Source organism: Ictalurus furcatus, chromosome 29 (assembly GCF_023375685.1).
Source record: "Ictalurus furcatus strain D&B chromosome 29, Billie_1.0, whole genome shotgun sequence".
Classification (NCBI taxonomy): domain Eukaryota; kingdom Metazoa; phylum Chordata; class Actinopteri; order Siluriformes; family Ictaluridae; genus Ictalurus; species Ictalurus furcatus.
This window is the reverse complement of record NC_071283.1, coordinates 10,156,753-10,168,767: the sequence shown is the minus strand read 5'-3', so window position 1 is coordinate 10,168,767 and position 12,015 is coordinate 10,156,753. Positions and strand designations below refer to the sequence as shown.

Below are 12,015 nucleotides of genomic sequence, written 5' to 3'. Positions count from 1 at the left end.
AGAGTGCGATATAGAGGAGAAATACAGCATTGCACCAAGTGGACCTGAGAGAGAAATTTATCTCATGTTCCCTCCCTCTCTCTGTCTCACAGGGCCGGAGAATAAATGTGTACCACGGCCAAAGACAACAAAATCTCTTTTAAAAAAGTTCACTCACTGACTACAGCTGTGACATTTATTATTTCCTCTTCTGCAATGCCCTCACACACACACACACACACACACACATACACATACATACAGTTACCCACATCGAGTGTATGAAATCGGTTGTGTTCTGTTTCTTCCGCTCATTAATATTCATGAGTAGCATTAAGGAATGGGCGGGGGAGGTTGGGGGGTGGTGGGTTTAGTGCTAAGACAGGGTTCATGCAGTCCCCAAAGGTTTATTTGTCGCGTATGCTCCAATATCAGTCATGCACTTCCTGTCTGTGTGTCTGTGCAAGTGCTCTCCACTGGGACTGTACACAGCGGAGTCTAGAGGGAAATCAAGCATTGTGTTGCTGCCCACTGAATCCATGAGTTGCTTTCATAAATCACCGACTTTGTGCCTCTACCTCTAATTGCAAAAAAAATAAATAAATAATAAAAATCCCCACAGAAAGCTACTGTCTGAAATATAAAGGTTGTATAATTCTAATTTGAATATATATATATATATATATATATATATATATATATATATATATATATATATATGTGCAGTTCTTTTTTATTACATAGGTCATACCTAAATATCATTACATTATTTTAGAAATACTCTAAGCGTAAATTTTATCTCACCCTGGCATGGTGCCAAAATCTCTCTATAACTATATATCTAAGAAAGGTACAGGATGAAAGTGGCCATGTGCTGAGCTGTGCTAAGTAATAAACAGTAGAGTATGATAAATAATTGATAGATAAATCTATGCTATCCCTCCACAGTGTAGTACAGTCACATTTTTGTCTCATTCGGGAGACAAACAGCCTTTAGGTCTTAAATTAGCTTCATAAACCACTTTATTTCTGGGACTGTGCATTTTCTGTATACTGGGACTATAATGGATATTTTTTAAGCATGTGGGTACAATGGATTGACACAGAAAAACATTAGATAAAAAAGTTAATAGGTTGGTCTTCACATACTTTCGGGATATGGCCTTAGCTTTTTTTTTCTAAAAGCTAATTATCCCTTTAGTCCCTGGTGTTGCCATATGGCAACAATTCATTTATCTCCAATGTTTTGATAGGAGAGAATACAAAATTACTATTTCCCTATGTAACTGGGAAAAGGGGGCATAAAAACATTAAAAAAAAAAATTCCATGTGACATGACCAGGAAGTGCTGTTTGCACTTCCTTTCCTTCAATCACATGACATGGTAAAGGTCATCATTGGAAGGCTCTCAAAATGTGATATATTTTTGTAATAATTTGGCAAAACTGGTTAAAGGAAAAAAAAAAACACTATCTGAGATAAGTTACGTTAAGATAATAAAGTAACATTTGTTTTTTTTGTCATTTAAACAAGTTTATATATTTTGAGTATTTTGTTAAATGGTAAAATGTACTTGTTGCCATATGGCAATAACATGCGATGATGGAACTGTAGTGTGTGCACTCCTGAAATGAAAGAAGCCTACATAGCAAAAACAGCATTACTCTTCTCTAATAGTAGATTTAGTTGTATTTACTTTTTTTCACATTCATAATTCCAGACATTTTGCACTTGTGTCTTATTTTCTAAACTTTATGTTTCAAGAGAAAGAATTAAGAATTCAAGATAATAATTAAAAAGATTTTTCACCCGAAACATGGTTGGATCTGATTTCCATATGTATTTTGAGTGAGTAAATCCATCCACATACTTTTTCCAACTGTAATTTCTTCCTAGAATATATAACTGTTATATGTTTACTACTGTAGGTGGCAAAAAAAAAACACACACACAAAAAACAACCACTGCAATTTATAGTCTGGGAAATGCAGTAATTGGAATTGTAATCTCATAGATATTGTGTTATTTTTGACCATATGATACGTTCCACCACTGCACACTGTTGCCATACAGCAACAATTTACCAACTACCATACCAACCTTTTATTACTTGAACTTATTCAAGTAATAAAAATCCACAGAATTTTTTTTTTTTTAATGTAAATGTAATAATTCATACAGTAAAAGGATTAAAAATATACAGCAAAAAAAGATACGCACTTAAGGTATGAAAGATGTTCCCTTGATGGTTCCACCACAGTGACAAGGTTTGGTACCTCAATTTCTGAGAATGTACCATAAAGTATTATGTATAAATGTTGCACACAGTTTATTGGGTCAGCAACTCACCATACTTCCAAAATGTCAACTTAAACATATATATATATAAGGTGCCTATAACTCATGAATACAGAGGAGAGCAGTTATTGTTATTCTCTGAGTATGTTCGCGTGAACTATAGTATTGTATGCGTAGTACTGAAAGGAATTAGTGGCTGACTTTAAAATGCTGTCATTTGTTTGGCATGTGATAGGGGTAGGAATTGGTGAAGATGAAAAAAATAAAGTTGACAGTTCACATTTTACTTTAGCATTAAAAAAGATTTGAAAATATTAAGCTTCAGGGTTTTTACACATACAAAAAGAGATTTAATTAGAGTTTTTGCAAGCGATGTCTGCCTTGTTTATGCAAGTTCTGCCAGCAAGCCCAACTAAATGTCAAAAGAACAATCTAAATGTCCAAAACTTATTTAATTAGTCCAGCCAGTGTTGGCCTGGTTGTTATACTTTAATTGGACTACATTTGACCTCAGTCTGACCATAAATGTTGGACAGCTTACAGGATAGCGTTAACTAACCTTAGACTAATGCTACTATGGAAACATAGCTTATGTTGAGGAATGCATTTCATCTTGCTTATAATGAGCGCAGAGTGTTCAGGATCTGGATATCTAGATATTTGGAACCTTGTAGCTACACAGGATCTTTAATAATATCCAGGGAAAGAAACGACGTGACGGCATGACATGGTAGCTGTTAATGGGAAGGACTTTCTTTTTTTCAGTAGATATGAATGAGCCACAATGGTGCACTTCATGCATGGCCACACAGGAGCAATAAAAGCAAAGCAATGCCATTACAAACCCTTCACAGTGAGTGTGTTTGGCGCGTTTGCAGTTTGTTTCAGATGTGGATTGTTACTTATGTTTCTCTCTCTCTCTCTCTCTTTCTTTTTATGAGACAGAGTGCAGACCCGGTGCATGACCTGTTGCTGAATATGATCACGTGGGTGGGCATCCTGCTGTCACTCGTCTGCCTGCTCATCTGCATCTTCACCTTCTGCTTCTTCAGAGGCCTGCAGAGCGACCGCAACACCATCCACAAGAACTTGTGCATTTCGCTGTTCATCGCCGAGACACTCTTCCTGACAGGCATCAACCGCACCGAACAGCCTGTAAGACACACGCATAAACACACACACACACACACACACACACACACACACACACACACATACACAATACTATCACACAACAATACTGTCAATTATAGTTTTAGATCCACAAACAAAACTGTAATTGAATCTGGAGCTTTTTCATAAACTGCTGCATCACACATTGGTGAACATCAACTAATCCCATTTCCCAATACGAGTATTTATACTGATTGACTACAACGTTGCCTGTGCCTCAGTTATTGGTTATTTTGTTTTCTTGTGTCATTCTGCTGCTGTAGTTGCTGACGTACTTGAGCTTTTTTGGAGCTGACTTTGGGATTCTGGGCGTGGGGCGAGTGTATTTGTGTGTACATGTATTTCGTCTTTCGTCCAAAGTGGACCAAATGTCCTCGCAATGATAGAATAGTGTTGCAATGATAGAATAGTGTCAATCAATCAATCAATTAATCAATCAAGCAATAGTTTTTTTTATCTATCTATCTATCTATCTATCTATCTATTCAGTAGTCCATAATAGAAAGCTTCCCTTCTTTTAATACCGAGCAGCTGCTACTGGTGTGTATGTGTCTGTGTTAATGTATCCTTACTTAACTTTGGAGAATAAACTAAAATTTCACTGTGGATTTTAACATCAGATATTTTTACTGAGTGGAATGGGGGGAAAAATCCAGACACTTTCTGTCTACCTTACTCCATCTCTTTCTCCACTCTTGCCATTTTCTTCTTTTTCCACAAAAAAAAAAAGAAAATCACCCGCTGATTCATCTGCTAGACTGCCGACGTGCAAGGAAGTGATTCAAAGCGAGGGATTTGATGCCGAGGTTCAGGTTTCTCAGCTCAGCGGAGGACTGAACAGCTGATTTCAGAGTGTCACCAGAGTCTCCTCATGCCACAGAGCTAATTTGCTTTTGTGAGCTTCTGCAGCGTAAGGGCCATCATGTCTGTAGTGCATGGAAAAGATGGTTGATGGGGTTGTAGAGGTTACATGATGTGTGAATGGAATGGTAATAGTGAAGAGCAGGCAAGCCTTTTGCATGCCATGTCCTCTAAATCGTTACTTAACTTTAATGTTTAATTCGAGTTTATTTGGGTAAAATTTATTATAGACATTGTCACAAAGCAGCTTCACAGAAAAAAAGAGACCATATACTGTATGTAATGGGAAACAAATTGAACCGATTAAGCTATGTATGTTAAGGCATGTTGCTATCTAACAACTTGATCAAAGCATGCCATTCACTGTGCGACAAAATCGCACATACAGTGCCCTCCATTAATATTGGCACCCTTGGTAAATATGAGCAAAGAAGGCTGTGAAAAATTGTCTTTATTGTTTAACTTTTTGATCGTTTGTTTAAAAAAATCACAAAAATACTCTGTTCTCATGGATAAACAATTGCAAACACAACACAGGTTTATCAAAAAGTTTAAACATTTTAATTAACAATGGAAACTTTAAGTTTGTTTTGTTTGTTTGTGGGCTACAGAATAGTTTTATGCTAATTTATTTAAAGAAAAGCATATATGCTATTAACTGTTTCAATGAGCTGCTGTTGAAATAAACAGCATGTTTTTTAGGCCTGGTCACAAAGCTAAACGTATCACCCATAGGACACCTGAATGACTTCAAGGAGACATTTTTGAATTTGTAGCAAACATGATTAATAGTATGAATAATAAAAAAAGTCTTTGCTTTTGACTTTAATTATATTACACAGTAGGGCTATCAGAACAAATTGGACAGTTTGAATACTTTTTAAAAAATAATAATTTCTAATTAGTATGAATGCTTTTGAAGTCACAAATTCTGTACTTGAATGTTTAAGATTCCACAAATTCCTCATGCGGTTCTTCAATGGATCTAACTTTCTTAAGAGGTTTTACTTTTTTTATAAAAAGAGCCTTTTCAGAATGATGCTTCCTGCTGAAGCCCAATGGCAGTCTTTTGAAACATGTTCCCTAAACATTGTGGCTAAACATCACTTGTATTGCCTAATGTAGGAAATAGGTTCCGAATAATGTACGGAATATTTTATATATATATATATATATATATATATATATATATATATATATATATATAACAACCAACCAAAGCAAGTGTCCTAAAAGTGACATTGTAAATATAACAATATTAAAACAAATGACCGGTGAAGTGAAAAGCATTGATTATATTGGTTCATTGGTACCTGTCAAATGGCAGCGAGTGAACAATCAGTTCTCGAAGTTGATGTGTTGGAAGCAATAAAAATGGGCAAGCGTAAGGATCCGTGCGACTTTGACAAGGGCTGAATTGTTCTTTGCTTGATGACTAAGTCAGAGCATCTCCAAAAGGACAGGTCTTGTGGGGTATTCCCAGTATACAGTGATTAGTATAGTGGTCAGAGCTGTTTTGGTGGTGCAAGGGGGACCTACACAATATTAAGCAGGTGGTTTTAATGTCATGGCTGATCGTTGTACAGTATATGGTGAATAGAATGTGATTTAGGAATTGTTTTATCCTTGCTGTGTGTAACACTATCATTAGACTTAGCACAATGGCACTATTCATATCTGTTTAGTGCTCCACATATTCATATCTGCCACTTGACAGGTGCCAATGAACTTTCTTTTACTTTTACACTATCCGTTGTTACCCAGATGAGGATGGTTCTGAGTCTGGTTCCTCTCAAGGTTAATTCCTCTTAACATCTTAGGGAGTTTTTCCTTGCCACCGTCGCCACCGGCTCGCTCAATAGGGATAAATTCACACACTTAAAATCTGTATCCTGTGTTTATATATTTCTGTAAAGCTGCTTTGAGACAATGACCGTTGTAAAAATCACTATACAAATAAAATTGAATTGAATTGCATATCTGTATCTGTGTATAGATTTAAACCTGTAGTGGGTGTGGCCTAAACTAGCCTCTTTTTTTTGGGAAATCTGCACTTATAGCGCGCTTTTATCCAAAGCGTTTTACACTGGTTCTCATTCACCCATTCACACACACACACACCAATGGTAGCAGAGCTGCCATGCAAGGCGGTAACTTGCCATCGGGAGCAACTTGGGGTTCAGTTTCTTGCCCAAGGACACGTCAGTATGTGGAGTCATGTGGGAACCGCCAACCCTACGATAAGTGGACAACCCGCTCTACCACCTGAGCCACAGCCATTTTTTTAAAATAACTATGATCTATATCACTCTTCCCCTAATTGACCTCCACTAGGGATGTGCAGAGTTTTCAAGCTGTTTCGACTAATTATTAGCATTATATAGTTCTTATTTATGTTCATGTTAATGAAGATGGTCTTTCTTTGTCCCACACGCTTCATATCTGACCGTGTTCCCACATGAAAGTAAAGAACTGCCGCTCGTGTAACTTGTGCCTACTGTACCTCGTCCCTTGTTGCACACCTCTGGTCTCAACCAGATGTCCTGTGAACCATTTTGTCAAGCTTTCTTTAAAAATAAATGAATAAATAAATAAATAAAGAATAGTATACCGCCTATTCATATCAGTATTTGTGTCCGTTTAGAACACTTTATCTCTTCATTTAGATCAGTGGTCACCAACCGTCTTCCATGAGCTCTTGTGTCTTCAGGAAGGTGGATCTCAGGAACAGGATTGGTGACCAATGATTTAGATTATTCGTATTTGTTTAATATACTATACTATAATTGGGCCATATAATGGCAATTAAATTGATAAGTGCAATTATTTGCTTCAATAATAAATGGCATGTTACCTCTTGTAGTTTCCCTCTCTTTCCGTCACGCTTTCTCTAAGTGTGCATCAGATTCCTAACAAGCCTCATCATTAACTGATTCACTAACCTTACAGGCTGAAATTGCAAAAAAAAAAAAAAATCCTCCGGGCGCTAAGCATCATCTCTAAACAGCAGCGATGTGAAGGGTTAAATGCTATAGGTCAGGGTTAATGGTTAATCCCCTCAGGGAAGTATCTCATTATCAACCCCGCTGTGGGGAGTGCGGATAGATGTGGGAGCATCCTCTGTACCTCTTTGACACAGGCGTTCAATTCGCAGTCTGAGTCTGACCTTCATCTGTTCATCATCTCTAGAGCCTTATTTATGTTTTGTCATTTTACACGAAGAACTGCTTAATCACTTAATCAGTTGTTCTCTGGTCGTCGTGTTTGAGCTCACCCACTCACTTCGATGACTTTGGAGCTCTTTATATAATGATAATGCTCGCTGTGAGAGAATGTGTCATGGCACATTGGTTCAGTGAGGCTGTGCAGAAACTAAACTGTTGTGTTTTTTTTTTTTTTATATATTGTTGGATCTTCTGTACTCCAAATGATGGTCACTGTTTTGTTTTCCTTCTCTCCCCCCCCCACCCCCCGTTAGAGCCATATGGCTAATGGTGATGACAGGACGTAGGAATGTGGCCTCTTTGTATTGATATGCATCATGGAATCATAGAAATGGGCCTATACAACCATAATTAGCACCAACTAATAAGAATCCACCATGTTATCATGGTTAATGCGGAATTTCTGAGCACTAAATGCTCTTCCAAAAGAATCCAATTCATTAGTGGGACCTTCTTTACAGACTTGAGATGAAAAAGATGGAGGCGGTAGATGGTAGATGGTGGAACAATTCTCCTCCGTCCACCTCCGTCCAAGTGTGAGATCGAAACGATCAATAGATCATATTGTACACTTCGAGAACAAGTTTATTTCGTTTCATTTTAAAAATGAAGCCTCCCATCACTTCATCTGCTCTTGTCAAACACGCTTTGAGCTGTGGTCTGGTCTGTAATGCTATTAGGGTGGCCATCTTGGATGATTTTATTTGTATAGGTTTTTTTAACAACACACATTGTCACAGAGCAGCTTTACGGAAATCGGGATATAGATTTAGTCAGATCAGCGGTTTCTGAAAGATCCCATGGTTAACATTACTAAGATGACATTTTTCCCAGTTCTGAGGTTTGATGTGAACATTAACTAAAGCTCGTGACCTATATTTATGATATTATACACTGTACAGCTGCCACGTGATTGGCTGTTTGGATATGTGCATGAATGTGCAGGCACATAGGCGTTCCTTATAAAGTGGATGCTAAAATGATTGATATATATATATATATATATATATATATATATATATATATATATATATATATATATATATATATATATATTTGTGTGTGTGTGTGTGTGTGTGTGTGTTTGTTCGTGGTGTCATCACAGAGGATAATATTCTGTTTAAAGGTAGCACACGGGGTGTAATTGTTCCTGTAATAGAAGCGTGTCATTTTTGATGAATGAGTTTTAATTTAATTACCGATACGAGAAGAGATGCACATCATCCATCAAAGTCTACCTGGTCTGAAGACTTTTGGATTTACAGTGTGCGCGTGTGTGTGTGTTTGTAATTCTTCCTTCTAATTCACTGCCACTAATAATCAGTTCTGCTCCCTTCCCTTCCCTTCCTGCACCTTGTTCTATGCAGATCGTCTGCGCTGTGTTCGCCGCTCTGCTGCATTTCTTCTTCCTGGCGGCGTTCACGTGGATGTTTCTGGAAGGCGTGCAGCTCTACATCATGCTGGTGGAGGTGTTTGAGAGCGAGCACTCCCGCAAGCGCTACTTCTACCTGGCCGGTTACGGCATCCCGGCTCTCGTCGTGGCCGTCTCTGCTGCCGTGGACTACAGGAGCTACGGCACAGAGAGAGTGTGAGTAAATACACACACACACACACACTGAAACATACACACACACGCACAGGGCTTTCTTTTCTCTAGTGGGAAAGATCTCTGATTCTGCCGAGTTTAACAGTTATGTGTTTGTGTTTGAGCACATTTTGTGTACGCAACCGGACAGCTGTAACACGTGTGTGTCTCACTCCAGTGTGTGTACGACGATGAGAATGAGTCACATTAGGGCTGTAGAACATATTTTTCATGTGGGGTTGTACATGCAATTTGTTATACCGCCTCTAATGTTTACATTAGGTACTTCGCTACACAGGTACAACATATCCAGTTCTTATTTTGAATGGGATATTAGATATTAGAAGAACCTGTTCATATTTGACTCTCTTCACCAGCACATACTACTAGACTCTTCCTAGAGTTGAGTCGGACGAATCAAATCAGTTTGAGACACTTGGACTCACTAAGGCTTAAAGTCGGAGGTGCGAAATTAGTCACTCTGCCTTTTTCACATTTTTTTTTTATTTTTTTTTGTCTTCTAGGACAAAACCACACAGATTCAACCCACCTGTGAATTATTGCAATGGTGGTGCAAGATTTTTGACTGGAACAGATAGATTCTGTTTTTGAAGCACAGTGCGTTTTTGAATTTCACATTTTGTTCTTTTATACAAGAGTGCGCTAAAGCATAGAAGAAAATGCATATAGAGATAGAATCATAGGAGCAGAAACTTGCACAGCATAGAGATGAGCATTATGGTACACACACACACACACACACACACACACACACACACACAGAGAGAGAGAGAGAGAGAGAGATAGAGTAATGTTGACATTAAATATTCCCTCTGTAATCTGGAGAAACAGTACTGCATTCAACAAAACTCATAACAACTACGTAGCCAGGCTTTGAAGACATATTGCAGCTGGCAATCAAGTAGAGTGTGTGTGTGTGTGTGTGTGTGTGTGTGTGTGTGTATAGGGTGTGTGATGCACTTTGATCTTCACTGCACTTCTCTCTACTTTGTTTTCACTCACATCATTTCTTACAAAATTCCGTCTCAAAGAAACGTTCCACTTTCTGATCTGAGAACTGTCCAGGTGGGCGTGGCCTTGTATTTAAATACTCTCGATTGATTGACAGCGACCTATCTGAGATGATTCATGATGGCACAAGGCGTGAACAGCACTTTCGTGTTCGCTTAGTTAACATGCTAATTTTTGTTGCTTTCCATAGTTAGCTTTTTTTTCTGAGCAGTCTTCTATTTTTATTTTTGTTTAATTGTTAGTTGCTCGAAGAGACCATCCAACCATGAAAAAGGGGAGTTTTATTGTAAATTACATGTTATACTTTGTATCATCGGGTTGTAGTTACATTTTACGTTGTGGAACATCTGCTAAAGCAAGTTAGTTCCTGTTATCACTTACAGTGCTGTGAAAAAAGTATTTGCCCCCATTGTGATTTCATCTGTTTTTGTGTATATCTCATACTAAATAGTTTTAGATCTTCAAATGGAATGCAACATAAAACAAAGGCAACCTGAATAAACACACAATACAGTTTTTTTTATTTGTTTAATTTTTTACTGAAGCAAAAAAAGTTATCCAACACCTATCACCCATGGGAAAAATTAATTGCCCCCTTAAACTTAAAATTCTTTGTGCCACCTTTAGCAGCAATAACTGCACCCAAACGCTTCCGATAACTGGAGAGCAGAGTTTCACTTACTTCTAGGACTAGGACTTACTCCTGTGCCTTGGATCATTGTCTTGCTGCATAATCCAGTTGCGCTTGAGTTTCAACTTATGGACTGAAGACCGGACATTCTCCTTTAGGATTTTCTGGTAGAGAGCAGAATTCATGTTTCCCTCAATTATTGCAAGTTTCCCAGTCCCTGAAGCAGCAAAGCATCCCCACACCATCACACTTCCACCACCATGCTTGACTGTAGATATAATGTTATTTTTGTGGAATTCTGTGTTTGGATTACACCAGATATAACGAGACCCCTGTCTTCCAAACAGTTCCACTTTCGACTCATCAGTACACAGAACATTCTCCCAAAAGGTTTGAGGATCATCAAGGTGTGTTTTGACAAAATTCAAACAAGCCTTAATGTTCTTCTGGGTTAGCAGTGGTTTTCACCTCACCACTCTTCCATGGATGCCATTTTTGGCCAATGTTTTTCTGATAGTGGAGTCATGAACAGTGACCTTTATTGATGCAAGAGAGGCTTCTAGTTCCTTTGACGTTGTCTTTGGCTCTTTTGTGACTTCCTGATGAGTCATTGCTGTTCTCTTAGAGGAATTTTGGAAGGTCGGACACTTCTGGGAAGGTTTACTACTGTGCCAAGGTTTTCCATTTGGAGATAATGGCTCTCACTGTGGTTCTTTGGAGTCCCAGAGCCTTTGAAATAGCTTTCACATACAAATGTATTTCAGTCACGTTCTTCCTCATCATTTCTGGAATTTCTTTCAATTTTGGCATAGTGTATTACTGGCATAGTGTGTTAAGACCTTTTAATCAACTTCATGCTGTTGAAAAAGTTCTATTTAAGTGTTGATTTGATTGAACAGGGTTTGCAGTAATCAGGCCTGGTTGCGTCTAGTCCAGCTGAACCCCATTATGAATGCAGTTTCATAGATTTGGGGAATTAGTAACTACAGGGGTAAATACATTTTCACACAGGCCCAATTGGAATTGGATAACTTTTTTTGCTTCAATAAATAACATTATCATTTAAAAACTGTATTTTGTGTTTAATCAGGTTGCCTTTGTTAGATTTTATTTTAAATTCTGAAACAATTTAGTATGAGATCTACACAAAAACAGAAGAAATCAGGATGGGGAAACATACAACATCACTGTGTGTTCTAGTAGCTATAAACAGTCTTTCCCTCACCAGCCTC

The 12,015-nt window shown here is 37.9% G+C and overlaps 1 protein-coding gene across 3 annotated transcripts in view; it reads left to right on the top strand.

The window, feature by feature from the left end:
- LOC128604116 (adhesion G protein-coupled receptor L3-like) overlaps window positions 1-12,015 on the top strand; it is a 344,541-nt gene that overhangs the window by 296,164 nt on the left and 36,362 nt on the right. For all 3 annotated transcript variants that reach the window (XM_053618945.1, XM_053618946.1, XM_053618944.1), the window contains exons 14-15: window positions 3,223-3,432; window positions 8,903-9,123. In XM_053618945.1, the coding sequence (XP_053474920.1) occupies window positions 3,223-3,432; window positions 8,903-9,123 (431 nt within the window). The remainder of the gene's footprint in view (window positions 1-3,222; window positions 3,433-8,902; window positions 9,124-12,015) is intronic.